The sequence below is a fragment of the Bos indicus x Bos taurus genome, chromosome X (assembly GCF_003369695.1).
Source record: "Bos indicus x Bos taurus breed Angus x Brahman F1 hybrid chromosome X, Bos_hybrid_MaternalHap_v2.0, whole genome shotgun sequence".
Lineage (NCBI taxonomy): Eukaryota > Metazoa > Chordata > Mammalia > Artiodactyla > Bovidae > Bos > Bos indicus x Bos taurus.
Window position 1 is genome coordinate 16653887 of NC_040105.1, and position 18665 is coordinate 16672551.

General features: G+C 43.2%; 1 protein-coding gene across 5 annotated transcripts in view; it reads right to left on the reverse strand.

Moving 5' to 3' along the window:
* The window catches only part of PHKA2 (phosphorylase kinase regulatory subunit alpha 2), a 91760-nt gene that overhangs the window by 52285 nt on the left and 20810 nt on the right, over nt 1-18665 (reverse strand). For 4 of the 5 annotated variants that reach the window (XM_027533920.1, XM_027533918.1, XM_027533917.1 and 1 more), the window contains exons 3-6: nt 10715-10873; nt 7409-7456; nt 5793-5961; nt 1655-1737 (exon numbers count right to left, since the gene is read on the reverse strand). In XM_027533920.1, the coding sequence (XP_027389721.1) occupies nt 1655-1737; nt 5793-5961; nt 7409-7456; nt 10715-10873 (459 nt within the window). Of the gene's footprint in view, nt 1-1654; nt 1738-5792; nt 5962-7408; nt 7457-10714; nt 10874-11212; nt 11306-18665 lie in introns of those variants that run through there. The other variant, XM_027533919.1, reaches the window with a different exon arrangement.

Genomic DNA, 18665 nt, shown 5'->3' on the forward strand with positions numbered 1-18665 from the left:
AAACCCAGGCACTGGATACCATTTTGAAATAATGCTATATACACTATTGAAGGATTACAACCCAAGAAGAACAGGACCAATGCCAACATTCTGGCACTTATTATTATTAGAGAAAGATGAACATTTTCAGAATAAGACATTTTAGACTCAGACATACTAGAGTGACTTTAGACTCTTGCCTGCCGTGCAGGCCTTGTGGCTGATTCCAGGACCCATTCCTTCAGTCCTCTGCACAGCGGGGCCTTTCCACTCCAACCCGTCCTCATTCCAACCCTGGAGCCAACTGCCTGACTCATCCTTAGAAACTGCTTTGATCAGCTTGCTCCCCAGCACGAGACTCTAACCTGATGACCTGTTTATCCCCAAGTGGATCATGTTCAAATCTCTCTGATGGCCTTACCTTTATGATCCAGCCCCACACTTCCTGCCTGTCCACAAGCTGACTTTAATTCCTGCTATTCTGGAGCACTCAGCTGTCACCCTAAGAATACTCCTTTACTCCACCCCCTCTTTCCCCAACCACCCCTCCCCTTCCCCCACACTCACAGCCATTCCTGATACTCTCGAACCCCTTTCCCTCCTCCTGCTTATCTGAGCCCTACTCATCTACCAACGTCCCACTCAAGCTCCACCCTTTCTACAAAGCCTTCCTGTTTCTTCAGACCAGGCTTGGCCAACCTCGATGGTACTGACATTTGCAGCCTACTCATTCTCTGTTGTAGGGGGCTGTCCTGTGCACTGTAGGGTGTTCAGCAGCATCTCTGGCCTCCACCCACTAGATGCCAATAGTACCCACTCCCCTGTTGTCAACATCGAAAATGTCTCCAGACATTGCCTGGTTTCCCTGGGAGAGCCAAAGACTGCTCCTGGTGGATGATTACTGCTTCAGACCTGGGGTCAGCAAGTGCTTACCCTGGCACCGAATCAGGTCTGCTACACCTGTGATCCAGAAATAAGGTCTATTTGGGACACAGCTGCACTCACGAGGTCACAGGTTGTCTACAGCTGGTTATGTGGTATCAGTACAATGGCAGAGTTCAATAGCAGCAAGAGAGACCACAGAGACTGGAAGAGCTGAGAAGATGTACTTTGGCCCTTTCTAGAAAAAGTTTGCTGATCCTTCCTTTGATGTTGGTAGCTCTTTATTAAAAACAAAATGCAAACTCTAGCCTTTCATTACTGCTCTTCTGGCCAGCTTTGCAGTTTAGCTGTTCTCTACAAGTGTGTGAGGCTCAGCTCTCGGTAGCAGACAGCAGCCTGGAGGAACTGAGTGTGTACGTATTTCCACCCATCACCTAGCCCGGGCACCTGTCTGGGTCCTGCCTCTCTCCCTGTGCACTGCCTGGGGCGCTGGTGTTGCCCTTCACCCTGATTCAGGCTCCCAGTACACGTGCCACAGGGTATTTGAGGGTCTTATTTAAAATGAACCTAATGAATTCAAACAGAGCATATGGCACATTTCAACAACAAAAGCTCCCCAACTGAGTTCCTGGACACAAACGTGCAGTTTGTGTGCAGAGGTGACATCATCTTGTACCGCTAATCTTGCTAACCTTCGGGTCAGCCCCAGACAGCCTGGCCCTCAAACAGATGTGTGATTTTTATCCTTCCTGAGGCTGTAACACTGGAAAATAAACACTGGATTTGAACTTACAGCAACTTTATATGCAGCTTCTATGTAAAAAACAAGATTCTGTATGAAGGCCACCTCGTCAAGAGTGAAAATAATACGTAAGCCTACAAAACAAAAACAAACAGTAAGTTTACGGAGTTATGTTGTAAAGAGAGAGTTGCCAATTACGAATGACAAATCTTATACTAGAAAATAAATTATATACCCTCATTTGCATTTTTCTTACTAGGGCATCAAAAATTAAGTATGAAGTCAGTCATAAGAGTTAATGTCTAATTCAGGAAGGAAAGAGGGGAGGAAGGAGGGAGAAAAGGATAGAGAGGGAAAGATGGAGGAGGGAAGGAAGAAAGGAAGGAGGGAAACAGGTAGGACGGGAAAGGAGGAGGGAGGTAGTGAATAAGGGAGGGAAGGAGAAAAGGCAAAAGGAAGGAGGGAGGGAAGGAAGGAAAGGAGGGAGCGAGGGAGGGAAGGAAGGAAGGTGATAAGAAAGGAGGGAAAGAAGGAAAGATAGAAGGAGAAAAGGCAGGAAGGAAGGAGGACAGAAGGGAAAAAAGATACAAGGGAGGGAGGGAAGGAAGGAGGGAGGGAAGAACAGAATAAGGAGACTAGGAAGGAAGGAGAGAAGGGAGGGAAGGAGGGAAAGAAGGAGAGGAGGAAGGAGGAAGGGAGGGAAGGAAGGATGAGGCAGGAAGGGACAATGGAGGGAAGGAGGGTAGAAAGGAAGGAGAAGGGGCTGGAAGGAGGGAAGGATAGGAAGAAAGGAGGGAGAGGGGGAAATAAGGAGAGTGGGAGGGAGGGAGGAAAGTAGTGAACAAAGAAGGGAGAGGAGGAGAGCAAAAGGAAAGGAAGGAAGGAAGGTGAGGGCAGGAAGGAAAGAGGGAGGGAAGAAAGGGAGGAGGGAAGGGAGGAGGGAAAGAAGCTGGGAGGGAAGGACAGAAAGAACAAAGGGAGGAAGTAGGGAAGAAAGGACAGAGGGAAGGATGGAAAGAGGGGAGGAAGGGAGGAGGGGAGAAAAAGAGGGAGGAGAGGAGGACAGGGAGGAGGAGGAGGGCAGAAAGGAAGGAGGGGAGGTGAGAGGAGGAGGGCAAGATGGAAGGGAGGAAGGGGGCTAGAAAGGAAGAAGACAGGGAGGGAGGGCAGGCAGGAGGGAGGGAAGGAGGGAGGGACGAAGACAGGCTGAGAGAGGGAGGGCAGCAGGCGAGGAGGGAAGGGGAAATAAGGAAGGAGAGAGGGAAAGAAGGAGCAATGAAAGGAAGGAGAGAGAAGGGAAGAAGAGAGGAAGGGCGGGGAAGAGGGAGGGATGGAATGAAGGAGTGAGGGAGGGAAGGAGGTGAGAAGGGAACAAAGGAAGGAAAGACAAAAGGAGGTAGGTACGGAAGGGGGAGGAGGGGAGGGAAAGAAGGAGGCGGGGAGGGCGGGAAGGAGAGAGGGAAGGAAGGTAGTAGGGAAGAAAGGAAAGAAAGGAAGGGTGGACAGGAGGAGGATGGGAAGGAAGGAGGCAGGGCAAGGACAGAAGGAAGCAGTCAGGGAGAAAGGAGGGAAGGAAGGAAGGAGGGAGGGAGAGAGAGAAAGAGGGAAGGACAGGACAGTGGAAGGAAGGAAGGTAGAAAGGAAGAAGGGAGGGAGTGAATGAAGGAGGTAGGAATGGAAGGAAGGAGGGAGAGGAGGAGAGAGGGAAGGAAAGATGGTAGGTGGGTAGGAATAAGGTAAAGAAGGAAGATGGATGGTGGGAAGGAGGGAGGGAAGGAAGAAATGAGAGAAGGAAAAAGGGAGGGATGGATGGAAGAAAGGAGGGAAGGTGGGAGAGAAGGAGGGAAGGAAGGAGGGAGGGAAGGAGGGTAGAAAGTGGAACGGATGGAAAGATGGAAGGAAGGAGGGTAGAGAAGAAGGAGGGAGAGAGAACAGGGTGAGAGAGGGAAAGAGAAAGGAGGGAGGGATAGAAGGAAGGAGGGGAGGAGGGAGGGATAGAAGGATGAAGGAAGGAGGGAGGGAAGGAAGGAGGGAGGGTAGACAGGAAGGAAGGAAGGAAAGAGGAAAGCATGGAGAGAAGGAGGAAAAGAGGATATAAAGAAAAGAGGGACAGAGGGAAGGAAGTAGGGACGGAGGGAGGGAAGGAAGGGAAGAAGGAAGGAGGGAGGGCAGGAAGGAAGAAAGAACGGAAGGTGGGAAAGGGAAAGAAGCAAGGAGAGAAGGAAAGAGTGAGAAATAAAAGGAAGGAAGGAGGGAAGGATGGAAAGAAGGGAGGAGGCTAGAAAGGAAGGAGGGAGGATGGGAATGAAGGAGGCAGGGAGGGAAGGAAAAGAAGAAAGGGAAGAGAGAAGGAAGGAGGGAGGAAAGGAAGGATAGGAGGAGGGTAGGAAGAAGGGAAGGAAGGAAGGATGGAAGGGGGAAGAAGGGAGTGAAGAAAGAAACAAGAGCAGGAAAGGAGGAGGGATGAATGGAAGGGACGTGGGAGGGATGGGAGGAAGGAAGCAGGGAGGGAAGGAGGGAGGGAAGAAGTGGAGGAGCAAGTGAAGAAAGGATGGATGGAAGGAGGGAGGATGAACGGAAAGAGGGAAGGAGGGAAGGAAGGATGGAAAGAGGGAATGAGGGAGGGAGGGAAGGAAGGAGGGAGGGAGGGAGGGAAGAAAGAAGGAGGGATGGAAGGAAGGAGGGAAAAGGAGGGGAGGACAGGATGAAGGAAGGAAAGTAGAAAGGAAGGAGAGAGGCAAGACAGAAAGTAGGGAGGAAAATAAGGAATGAGGGAAGGAAAGAGTGAGGACAGAAGGGAGGGAATGAAGGAGGGAGCCAAGGAACAATGGAAGATAAGAATGGTTCCACTTTTGTCTGTGTGCCTAGGAGGAGAAATGATTGAAAGAGATGTGGGCCCTTCATATACGTGTGGGATTTGTGCAGAGAAGATTCCACAGAGCCCGCATTTTAGCCCAGCATAACCACTGTCTTATCCTTGAGTAAAGCACAGGGTGGGTATTTTCCCCCAGTGGCCAGGTTGGGAAAGGAGAGCCCCTAACCACAGGCAATGGCTCTTCAACTCATGGAAAGGCCAGCTCCCAGCACCTGCCCAGGAGGAGCACCCATGTACCGAAGCAGGCAATAACCAGGAGAGCAGGCTTGAATGTACAGCTGGTTATGACAAATACATGTAAAGTATGAATTCTTGAAACTGGTGTGGGTAAGATATGTACTCTTACATCACTGGGGGGGCGTGGTTAACTGGTAAAGTAAAAAAGAAAATGCAAGTGAAGTCGTTCAGTCATGTCCGACTCTTTGCAACCCCATGGGCTATTTAGCCTACCAGGCTCCTCTGTCCATGGATTTTCCAGGCAAGAATACTGGAGTGGGTTGCCATTTCCTTCTCCAAACTGGTAAACTGTTCTGCAAACAATTTGGCAATGAGTATAAATAGCCTTTGAATGATATCAAACTAAGAGAAGGAAGCAAATAAATATGAGGGTCAAAGTTTGTATTGCAATACAGTTATGATAGGTAAACAAACAAACAGAAGAATAAAGGAATAGTTTAATTATGGAATATCCATTGGTAAAGTCACTAAAATTGTTTATGAACACCTTTAATATTATGGGGGAAATGCTTAAGTTAAAATGCTATGTAATAAAAACACTATATGCATACCATATGACCTGAAATATGTTTTTTAAAATACAGTGGAAAAAAAACCTGGAGGAGACACATTCAAATGAAAATTATCAGTGAGATTTTTTCATTATATTTTCCAAACCATCTACAGTGAGCTCATCTTAACTTTCATAACCAAAATGTCCTTTTCAAGTTTCAGGTTTATTCACAAAGCCAGAACACTATTTCCTGATTTCTCCAATTTTTGGAGTTTCACATTTGCAGTCTGAAATAAATGCAAAGCGTTTAACCCAGGAGCATGAATTTACGGGACTGAAGGGAACAGCTCTGCAACACAGCAGCTAAGTGGCCTAACTCAAGGCCACTTGGTGCACAGAGCAGGCGCAACAGCCCTGGTCCCACGAGGGCTCAGGAGGCTGACTGTCAACAGAGCCACAGAATCAGGGCACATAATGTAATGCAAAAAAGCAGCTTATTTTGAATACTGGTCAATGCCTGCCCCTCCCCGCCCCCTTCTGGATGGTCACTCCCAGTTCAATGGGCTCCATCAGGCCTGGCTCACCGGAGGCTGTCATCTGGGCCAGAAACAGGAGGAAGAGGGAGGTGGCATCCACCTGGAGGTGGCCCCACTCGTCGTCGCCCACCACAGTGCTGCAGGTGGCAGTGTTATACTTGGCGTGCAGGCTGTCCTCGGTACTCTGAGTGTGCTTGAACCTCTCCACTTTATCCACCTGAGGAAGATAGCAAGCTGGCTGCATGGAACCCTAAGGGGTTCATGGCTAGCAGGGTCATTATCTTGGATTTAGACCTTTTATCTGTTACCTCTGGGAGACAGAGGGATGGAAGGTAGGGGACGGATGCTCACTAGTGAGCATCACACAGAGTGGGTGGGGGTGTGTGTCTCTTCCTGCCCATCACCAGAAATGTCTTAGTCTACTGGGATTTTAACAAGCTCTGCAAGCTTGAAAGGTCAAGCCAAAGGGTTTCCTTGTCTGCTATTCCTAGCATGAGCTGTGACACATAGTAGGAACTCAACGAGAGGGAGGGAAGGAATGAGGGAAGAGGGGAGGAAGAGGCCCTTTTCTTCCTCTGTAAATTTCTTCTTTAAATTTCCAATCCTATTTCCTTATGTTGAAAAGAAAAGAACAACGATGCTTTTCAAAACTAATGGGAATGTGCCAATCAAAGGTGGGGACTGTACCATATTCATCTTGGAATCTGTACAGATCCTAGTACGATGTTCTGTACACAGTACATGCTCAAGACACTGTTCTACCTCTCACTGAGAATACCAGTAAATATTACTGTCAAGTTTTAAAAACTCGAGCATTTCGACTCAAAGTGAAAGCAGCTCAGTTGTGTCCAACTCTTTGTGACCCCATGGACTATATAGACCATGGAATTCTCCAGGCCAGAACACTGGAGTGGGTAGCCTTTCCCTTGTCCAGGGGATCTTCCCAACCCAGGGATCGATTCCAGGTCTCCCACATTGCAGGCGGATTCTTTACCAGCTGAGCCTCAAGGGAAGTCCTCAATTCAAAGAAACTCTTTTATAAACTTAACAGAATAAACAACAGCACACGGCTTTCTAGGAATGACTTTTCAAAAAAATGTTTTCTTCCTTGTTTAGAAAAAGAGCATGTTCTTCTTTTACAGAAGTGAGTGAAAGTTGCTCAGTTGTGTCCAACTCTTTGCAACCTCATTGACTATAGTCCATGAAATTCTCCAGGCCAGAATACTGGAGTGGGTAGCCTTTCCCTTCTCTAGGGGATCTTCCCAACCCAGGGATCGAACCCAGGTCTCCTGCATTGCAGGTGGATTCTTTACCAGCTGAGCCACAAGGGAAGTCCAAGAATACTGGAGTGGGTAGCCTATCCCTTCTCCAGTGGATCTCCACAACTCAAGAATCAAACTGGGGTCTCCTGCATTGCAGGTGGATTCTTTACCAACTGAGCTATGAGGGAAGCCCTGAAAAGACTTTGAGAAAGTATTCTCTGAGTCTGGTTCTATGGTATATTAAAATTACTGAAGATAATTTTAAATGGAGAAAGTAGGCTAAATTTTTCAATTTCTCATCTTGAGAAGTTCAAAACACTCTAAGGCTGATAGTTGTCACCAGGAAAATGATAAAGCGCCCACTCAGATGACCCAAAAATACATCTGTCGTTTTCTGCCTACCTGTCTCATCATGCACTGGAGAAGACCTCGCATCAGTTTCACCACATTCTGTGGAAATAAAATGGGATCAGTAACAAGGCCAGCTTCCCTGCTCCATGAAAACAACCTCCTCCCCACATGACAGGTAAGCCAGTGCTACCTGGAACCTTCCCCAAGAAGGCATATACAAGCACTTGGATTGTTTAGATTATTTCTACTTCTCCATTCCATCACAAAGAAAGAAAATCTTGATGCAATGACTTATCTCAAATAAAGATGTTGGACCAGATGGTATCTTCTGGTGCTGAAATCCAGTGACTCCTGCTATTTTATTCAAGACAATTTTTATAAGCCTAGTACCTTGGAGCTTTATGTCTCAATTCTTAGTAATTCATTTTTGTTATACTAAGGATGAATTAAGTCCACCCTGCCTGCCCCAAAGTAACGATGCTTTGCCAAAACAGCCATTTGTGACACCATTACTGGACTATTGAGTAAAGTTCTTACAAAATGCAAGTAGTTGCCAAAGTTTCTTAGTAATACATGTTAGAACCAATTATGGACCTAGAGAGTGTCATACTGAGTGAAGTAAGTCATACAGAGAAGGAGAAATATCGTATAACAATAATTATTATTATAAACAATAATAACATGATAATTATACATTCTGTTCCGGTATTGTACAAAACACTTTACTTAGATTCCCACTAATTCTTGCAACGCCCTTTTGAGGTGGGTGTTATTATTTCCCCACTTTACAATGAGGAACATGAGGCTGATGAATCAACACTGCTCAAGTCTCTCAGCTGGTGAGGGGTGGAGCAGGACACAGCCCAGGCCCTCTGACTCCGGAGTTTGAGCTCCTTGTCGATACATTATATTGCCACTCTCTTCCTCCACAGTTCAGGCCCGCTGAAAGATGGTCCTCATACGTCCTATTAAATCCACGAGAAAAAGACTTCTCAAGTGGCTAGAGAATGGGGTATTTTTAGGTCAAAGTAGGCTGGCTGAAAGAACTTCCCTCCCAGGGCTATTAGCATCTCCTCTCTTACATAATCAACATGGTTTGCAGGCTAAGACCACCAAAGATAATTATGGGAGAAAAGTCTGAAATGGATCACCTTTCAGATTCTTCATTCTCTAAAATCCTAGGATTCTAGAGTATAATCTCACTTTATGTCAGAAACTCTCTTGATGCAGAAAATATTACCTCATTAAAAGGTATAATTAACACTGTCAAAATTAATATTTCCTACAGTGTGAAGCATAAACATTTGCCAATTGACTTCCCCTCAAATAAGGTTATTTTCCATTGTGAAGAGGCCCAGTGGTTCCCAACTGGGGGTGACATTAGCATCCCCTGGGGGTGGGGGAGCATTTAGAAATGTGGGGGTGGAGGCATTTTTATTGTCACTCTGATGGGGATGGGAGCTATAGGCATTTAGTAAGTAAGGACTAAGGATGCTACGTGTGCTGCAATGCATGGGACAGTCTCACACAATGAGCAGCTGTACTGCCTAAGCCCCAAGTGGATTAGTGTCCATGTCGAGGATCATTGGAAGATCCAGTGTTATTTTCCATAATCAAGGGAGATGTCTGCTGCAGTTATTAACCACACTCAACAAATCAAATAATGTGGTCTGTTTGTGCCTCTCTATTGTCAGTCATAGAGCGGCAAATCTAGTCAACTCTAACCCAGATCAGAAATTGCTTACAGTAGAGAGGTAGTGGGGGTGGTGGGGGCGGTGGGGGCGGTGGGGGCGGTGGGGGCGGCGGCGGCGGCGGCGGCGGTGGTGTGTGTGTGTGTGTGTAGAAAATTTGGAGAACATGAATATCAAATTATTACACTGTTAAACGAATGATTCACTTATGTAACTGCCATCCAAGTTCTTGGAGGAGCATTCAATGCTTGCTGTATGCATTTTAAATACTACCCCTTAGCTCCAAGACTAGGTGATTTCATCACCTCATACTTAGCACGTCTAGTCAAATTCAAATGGTCCTTTCCCTGCTCGCACAGACAGGCTTCCTCTTTTAGCTTCCCTACTGCTGACAAGGCTGCCTGACACTCAGGCCCACTTTGTTTATGATTGGGCCACAAGAATTCTACCTGGATCTGATGACCCACTGGCTGTGTGGGCCAATAAGCAGTGTGCAAATCAAAGACAAATCCCAAAGGCTCTCATGCCATGAGAATGATACTTCTACACACCAATGCGCCTTGTAGGGTAAGGGAGTTAGAGAAGGCAAGGTTCGGAAAAAGAACGAGACCGGCACTTTAAGGAATAGATCACCTTTTAATGAGGCGAGAAGGGGCAGCAGTCAGATTAGTGACCTGCTGCCCTAACCCAAGAAGAGAATAAGTACATATAGGCATATATGTGGAAATCTGCTGTCTTAAGGGGGCCTGTTCTTCTCCAAGGTTGTTCGGAGTAATTATCTCTTAAATGGCTGGGGCAAGGAATTCTGGAGATCGCCAGAGGCTGGACCAGCTGGGAGCTGGGTGTAATCAACCTTAATGTCCATTTGTTTTCTTCCGGTGAGAGTGTTCTTTATTTTGCATAGAATGGTGGGGAGGACGGGGAGGGGAGTTTTAACTCCAGGCTATTTTGAGCCACATAACTTTCCTTCACTCCTTACTTCAAGGCTGTTACTGGGAACACTCTGAAAATACCTCCATGCTCAGGGGTAGATTATCTTCTTACATACTTACTGACGGCAAGTCTTTGCTTTGGTAGGTATGTTGGTTTCTGATTTTGGAAAACAATAAAGGATTTCATTGTGCCATATGATAACATGGGTATGAAAACTGGACAATATCAGTGTGGTTCAAAATTAAAGGGTATTGCAAATTAATAAGACTGCTTTGGAATGATTCAAACTAGAAAGGCATTTTGCAAAACTGTTTTAAGTAGTGGCAACACTGTTTGAATAAATATCCTTTCAACATGAGGACTCCACAGAGCATGCATTTTGAAATGTGGAGTTCTAGTGTGCTGCTTTAAAAACATTCAGGTTAGTTTATAATGACATCTCATAGGTGAGTATGTATAAAACTGACAGAGCATGTGAGAGAGAAATGTAGCTAGTTAGAAATTTGGATATCTACTCAGTGTGATTGTTGTTTTTTTATGGAGGGAAAAAAAAAAATCTCAAAAGGAGAGACATGAGAGGTTAAGAGACCAGAGTGCCTCCCCCAAATAGCCTACAACAGAAATGGAGGCGGCACCTGCACCAGGCTGTTTTGCACACAGTTACTTCCTTGTAGGCTTTTCAGTCCAAGGAAAAGGTGCTGAGTGCCAGGCCAGAGCTGCCAGTCAGCCTTACCTGCTCCAGCTCGTAGGCCTTGGCCTTGTCCTCGTCGCGGTCGGCGTTCTTGCGGTAGGCCATGCCCAGGCCCCACACGGCCAGGATGCTGTAGATGTTATCCCGTACCCAGGCGTCCTTCTGCTCATGACTGGCTGACATCAGCCCCGTGATGGGATTCTATCAGAGAGGAGACACGAAATGAGAGCACCACCTTTCACCCAGCACCTGGGCCAGGAACGCTCACCCTAAGCGGGGCACAATGAGGACTGGGACGAGAAGTGAAGAGCCCAGAGTTCCAATCCTTGCCCTGCTACCACAGTGTGATCTTGGGTGGGCAGTGACATCACTTTTCTAGGTTTTGGTTTTCTGCATAATGAGAATATTAGACTAAAAAATATCTCTAAGGCAACTTTTAACTTGTAGTACTTGTTGTTTTGCTTTCAGATGAGACCATACTGTTGTAAGTGACAAACAGAAGAAACAGCAAACAGAAAAGCCTACAAGGCTTTTACAAACCTGTGTAGTATGGAATTAATTCTTCCTCTCCTGTGGTGTTTCCACTCCAGTTGGTAAAGCACTGAACATGAGAACAAGGAGCCCCACTCCACCACTCCAGCTGTGTGTGCCTGGGGAAACTGCCTGCCTTAAAAAGGAGGCGCTGAACAAGAGGCCATCGGGGGGTCCTATGGAGCTATGATATCACCAGTATGTAAAAGGACAGCTGAGTCACTAAAAAGCCAGACCTTCACAAAACAAGTATACACAAATGTTCATAACAGCATTATTCATAATAGCCCCAGAGAGGAAACAACCCAAATGTCCATCAACTGATGAATGGATAAACAAAACATGGTCCAAACAATATTATTCCTGAAACAATATTCCTGAAATATCCAGGAATAAAAAGGAATGAAGTACTAATACAGGCTACAGCATGGATGAATCTTGAAAATATTATGCTAAGTAAAAGAAGCCAGTTACAAAAGTCAACATACTGTACGATTTCAATTGTACAGAATGTCCAGAATAGAAAATCTAGAGAGATAGAAAGTAGATGAGTAGTTGTCTAGGGCTGCAGGTAGGAGTGAGTGGGAGGAAATAGGGAGTGAGTGAGTGACTGCTAACAGGTTTTTTTCCTTTTGGGGGGTGATGAAAATGTTCTAAAATTGACTGTGGTGATGATGTACAACTCTGAGTATGCTAAAAAAAAAACCCATTAAACTATACATGCTAGATAAATTGTATGGTAAGGAAATTATATCTCAAGAAAGCTATTTTTTTAAGAATCTAGTCCTAATAAACTCTGTGCCTAGAAATAAAATTGATAAGATAGGAGAAGAGTCACATAAATATAAAGCATCTGTTGACTTTTCCTGAAATTATGCAAAGAAATATGTATCTAATAAAATACATCATAGCAATCAAAACCTTGCCAGCTTAAAATATTACTCAAAAGAGTACTAAATTATTTACAAAAGGGCTCATTAAAAAACCCTGTTGGGGGACTTCCCTGGTGGGCCAGTGGTTAAGAATCTGCCTTCCAACGCAGGGGATGCAGGTTTGATCCCTGGTCAGGGAACCAGATCCCACATGCCCACAGGACAATTAATTCTGCACGCCGCAACCAGAGAAGTTCTTGTGCTCTAGAGCCTATACTCCGCAACAAGAGAAGCCCGTGCACTATAACCAGAGAAGCCCAGTCATTCTGCAACTAGGAAAAAATGCCCATGTGGTGCAACAAAGAGCCTTGTGCTGCAACGAAGACCCAGCACAGCCAAAATCAAAACAAATGAAATCAAAAAAAGCAAGAAAAAAACAACTCTGTTGAGTATTTTCAAAGTGAATGCCAAGGTAACTAGGTAAAAAAAAATATCGGCATAGTTTCAGATAGTCCCACCTAAGGAATTAAATATTTGACTTTCTCCTTTAACTAATCTATGCCTTCTTCAAAAACATCTAAAATACAACTGGTACTCCTTTAGGGGAAGCAGCATTCCACGTATTGACATTGTTCTACAGTCAACAACTATAAACCAATGATATAAAAAATCAACCAAAAAAACACAAAAAAAACAAAAATCAATCAGAAGTGAACTGTAGGAATGGCTGAAGGAAGGTACAAGTCTTTTCCCAATAGTGGACTCCTGGAGTTCTTTTTTAAAAAATTACTGGCACAAACAAGGTATATCATAAGCATCTTTATCTGTTCTGGGGCCATCAGGAGATCAGAGAAAGAACTCGGCCCCTCCCTGGCGTACTTATCAACCGTGAGTCAATTCTGAGACAAACAGCTTTCCAGTGACACAGCAGCGACCGCCTACACAGAGTGCCAAGTGTGGTTTGGATTATGAAATGTCACTGTCCTGTTACCTGAAAGTCACCTCTGATTCTTTAGTTTAACTGTTGAAGTGGAGCTACACTGTCTGAGCCTCATTCCACTACAGAGAAGCAGTTGGGGTGTTGCAGGGGATCCCCACATTCAAAACTGCATATATAAGCCATGTTACATTAGGGTACTGCTGCACTCATCAAAAGGAGTACTATTAGGAACTGAAAGCCTGGTCTCCCCAAGATTAATATGTTGAAATTTAATTCCCAGTGTGACAGTATTTGCAAGTGGGGCCTTTGGGAGATAATTAGGTCATGTGGGCAGAATGGTCAAGAATGGGAGCACTCTTCAGTAAGAGGAGGGAGAAGCTACGAGGAGAGCTGCAAAGAGTCAATGGTAGTGTCCCAGTGCAGCAGCACAAACCTGTGCTGAGACTTAGCTCTCCTCCTGCAGGACAACTGACAATGACATCGCTTAACTGTAGAACATGTGGACCAACACAGATGAGCCAAACATAAACTGTGCTTTCAGTAAAAGCAAAGGGCGAACAAGTGGACAGCTTGTCTTTCAAATCCAGTCATTTGTAGGCCCCTCTCCAACATATTTTCATTTCTATTTAGGGGAAATGCTGTTCCTAACTCCTATTTATCAAAGAAGAAAAAAAAGGAAGGGCCTTGAGGCCTAGAATGGATTGGGCCCAGGCCTTGACCCCCTATACTGCAGTCACAGACAAGAATAAAATGTTGGTGGCTTGTATTTCTCATCCAAGCCTTGTGTCCATCCATGTTCAGTTGTGGTTCTGCTCTGTGCTATCTTGCCACTAGGAACCAAGCTAACCCCCACAACACTGCCCATCTCATACCAGAGAAGACAGACACAGTAAACCATGAGCTGCCTCCTACAGGTGCTCACCAGAACTGACACATACCACTTCCTCTCTCATCTCAGTGATGAATGCAAGTCACACGACCATTCCTAAGTTCAACATAGGGATGTGGAGAAGCCTCTCCCAGAGATGAGAAGCAAATAAATGAACAATCATTATGTGAATAACTGAACAACTATGCTGTCTTGATAACCTCATCTGCCAGCTGTGAAGCACAGGAAACTCTTCTGTCTTCCACAGCCCACCAATTACTGAATCTAAAGTGCTTAGAGATTAATATGGTAATAAATTACTGGCCTTTGGCTTTTGGACTTATGAAAAAGTGTTAAAGTAATAAACTGAAACCCTACTCTCTAGGGTTTGGGGCTTCCCTTGTGGCTCAGCTGGTAAAGAATCCACCTGCAATGCGGGAGACCTGGGTTTGACCCCTGGGTTGGGAAGATCCTCTGGAGAAAGGGAAAGGCTATCTACACCAGTATTCTGGCCTGGAGAATTCCATGGTCTATATAGTCCATGGGGTTACAAAGAGTCAGACACGACTGAGTAACTTTCACTTCACTTCACTCTTTAGAGTAGCTAGAAGAGGGGGAAAGAATTGAGATGTTAATGTCAGATAAAGCAGACATCACAGCAAAGAAAATGACCAGGGATATAAAGGGATGTTACATAATAATGAAAGAGTCAGTTCACTCTGAAGACATAATAATCCGACACGTGTATGTACCTAGACAAGAGGCAAAGGGATACACACATAGTGACTAGGACAGAACAGAGACTGGAAGTCGATCCACACAAATATGACAAATGTCTAAACACAAAGTATACTGGAACATTTAAACATCCACATGCGAGAAAATGAATCTCAATCTCAATCTCACCTCTTACACAAAGTTAACTCAAAGTGGATCACAGATCTAAATGTAAAATGTACATTTATTAAACTTTAAAAGAAAAACACAGAAGAAAAAACTTCAGGACTTAGAATTAGGTAGAACAAGCCATGATACCAAAAGTACCATGTATAGAAGAAAAGTTGATAAGCTGAACTCTTTCAAAATTAAAAACTTTTGCTCTGTGAAAGACATTTAAGAGATAAAAAGACAAGCTATAGACTGGGAGAAACTATTTGCATGTCACTTACTCAACAATATAGAATATAGAAAGAACTCTCTCTCAAAAAAAAAAGGGGGGAAAGAACAGTCAAAACTCAATAGTAAGAAAACAAATATTGAAAAACTTGTTTTAAAAAAAACCTTGAACAGACACTTCACCAAAGAATATATGCTGCTGCTGCTGCTAAGTCGCTTCAGTCGTGTCTGACTCTATGCGACCCCATAGACGGCAGCCCACCAGGCTCCCCCGTCCCTGGGATTCTCCATGCAAGAACACTGGAGTGGGTTGCCATTTCCTTCTTCAATGCATAAAAGTGAAGAGTGAAAGTAAAGTTGCTCAGTCATGTCTGACTCTTAGCGACCCCATGGACTGCAGCCTACCAGATTTTCCAGGCAAGAGTACTGGAGTGGGGTGCCATTGCTTTCTCTGAAAGAATATATATAGATAAATAAATGAAAGAAACAAATAAAAAGAAGGCCAACATTAGCTATGAAGGAAATGCAAATTAAAACAACTGTGAGATACCACTACATATCTACTGAATGGCTAAAAGAAAAAAGAAAATAATGTCAAACCGCATGATCATCTCAATAGATGCCAAAAAAGCATTTGACAAAATTCAACAGCCATTCAAGTTAAACACTCTTACCAAAGTGGATATGGAGGGAACATATCTCAACATAATAAAAGCTATTGATGACAAGCCCAAAGCCAACATAATAATGGTGAAAAGCTGAAAGCCTTGTTAAAATCTGGTAAAAGACAAGCATGCCCACTCTATTCAACATAGTACTGGAAATCCTAGCCACAGAAATCAGACAAGAAAGAGAACTAAAAACATCCAAATTGGAAGAGAAGAGGTAAAATTGTCATTATATGCAGATGACATGATTATATATATATATACACACACACAGACACACACATATATATATAACCCTTAAGACTCCACACAAAAACTACCAGAATAAACAATTTCAGCAAGATAGCAGGATACAAGATTAACATACAGAAATATGTTGCATTTCTTTACACTAACAATGAAATATCACAAATGGAAAGTAAAAAACAATCTCTCTTAAAATCACAAAAAAAATACCTAGCAATAAACCTAACCAAAGAGGTGAAAAATTTACATGCTGAGAACTAGAAAACATTGATAAAGGAAATGGAAAATGATTTAAATACATGGAAAGATATCACATGTTATTGGATTAGAAGAATATCGCTAAATGGTCATACTACCCAAAGCAATCTACAGATTAAATGTAGAGCTTATGTGATCTCTATCAAATTACCCAGGACATCTGTCACAGAACTAGAAAAAATACTCCTAAAACTTATGCAGAACCAGAGAAGACCCAGAATTGCCAAAGCAAGCCTGAGGAAAAAGGACAAAGCTGGAGGCACAACTCTTCCAGACTTTAGACAATACTACAAGCCTACAGTAATCAAAAGAGCATGGTACTGGCACAGAAACAGACATATAGATCAGTGGAACAGAATAGAGAGCCCAGAAATAAACCCCCATACCTACAATCAATTCATCTTCGGCAAAGTAGGCAAGCATATACAATGCAGAAAAACAGTCTCATCAGCAAATGGTGCTAGGAAACCTAGACAGCCACATGTAAAGCAATGAACCTAGAACACTCCCTCAGACAATATACAAAAATAAATTCAAATGTCCTAAAGACTTCAACAAAAACTTCCCTAACATGGGGAAGGAAATAGCCACCCAAGTCCAAGAAACTCAGAGTCCCAAACAGGATAAACCTAAGGCGAAACAACCCAAGACACATATTAATCAAACTAACAAAGATCAAATAGAAAGAGCAAATATTAAAAGCAGCAAGGGAAAAGCAACAAACAACACACAAGGGGATCCCCATAATGATAATAGCTGATCTTTCAATAGAAACTCTTCAGGCCAGAAGGGAATGGCAGGACATACTTAAAGTGATGAAAGATAAAAACCTACAACCAAGATTACTCTACCCAGCAAGGCTCTCATTCAGATATAAAGGATAAATCAAAAGCTTTACAGACAAGCAAAAACTGAGAGAATTCAGCACCACCAAACCAGCTCTTCAACAAATGCTAAAGGATCTTCTCTAGACAGGAAACACAGTAAAGGTTTATAAAAACAAACCCAAAACAACAAAGTAAATGGTAATGGGATCATATTTATCAACAATTACCTTAAATGTGAATGGGTTAAATGCTCCAACCAAAAGACAAAGACTGGCCAAATGGATATAAAAATAAGACCCCTATATATGCTGTCTACAAGAGACCCACCTCAAACCTTAGGACACACACAGACTGAAAGTGAAGAGCTGGAAAAAGATATTTCATGCAAACGGGGACCAAAAGAAAGCAGGAGTAGCAATACTCATGTCAGAAAATAGACTTTGAAATAAAGACTGTGACAAGAGGCAAAGAAGGAAGCTACATAATGATCAAAGGATCAATCCAAGAAAAAGATATAACAATTATAAATATATATGCCCCAACATAGGAGCACCTCAATATGTAAGGCAAATGCTAACAAGTATGAAAGGGTAAATTAACAATAACACAATAGTGGGGGACTTTAATATCCCACTCACACTTATGGATAGATCAACCAAACAGAAAATTAGCAAGGAAACACAAGCTCTAAATAATACAATGGGCCAATCAGAACTACTTGACATATATATAGGGCATTTCACCCCAAAACAACGGAATTCACCTTTTTTTCAAGTGCACACGAAACATTCTCCAGGACAGATCACACCCTGGGCCATAAATCTAGCCTTAGTAAATTAAAAAAACTGAAGTCATTTCAAGAATCTTTTCTGATCACAGTGTGGTAAGATTAGATGTCAACTACAAGAAAAAAAAACTATTAAAAATACAAACATATGGAAGCTAAACAACACGCTCTGGATCACCAACAGATCACAGAATAAATCCAAAAAGGAAATCAAAATATGCATAGAGACAAATGAAAATGAAACCACGACAACCCAAAACCTATGGGATTCAGTAAAAGCAGTGCTAAGAGGGAGATTCATAGCAATACAAGCCCACCTCAAGAAACATCAAATAAACAACCTAACTTTACATCTAAACCAACTAGAAAAAGAAGAAAAGAAGAACCCCAAAGTTAGAAGGAAAGAAATCATAAAAATCAGAGCAGAAATAAAAGAAACGAAGGAGACTACAACAAAAATCAACAAAACTAAAAGCTGTTTCTTTGAGAAGATAAAATAGACAAACCATTAGCTAGCCCCATCAAGAAAAAAAAAGGAAGAAGAATCAAATCAATAAAATTGGAAATGAAAATGGAGAAATCACAACAGACAACACAGAAATACAAAAAATCATAAGAGACTACTATGAGCAATTATATGCCAATAAAATGGACAACTTGGAAGAAATGGACAAATTCTTAGAGAAGTATAATCTTCCGAAACTGAACCAGGAAGTAATAGGAAATTTTTAAAGACCCATCACAACCACAGAAATCAAAGTTGTAATCAAAAATCTTCCAACAAACAAAAGCCCAGGACCAGATGGCTTCACAGGCGAATGCTACCAAAAATTTACAGAAGACCTAACACCTATCCTACTGAAACTCTTCCAGAAAATTG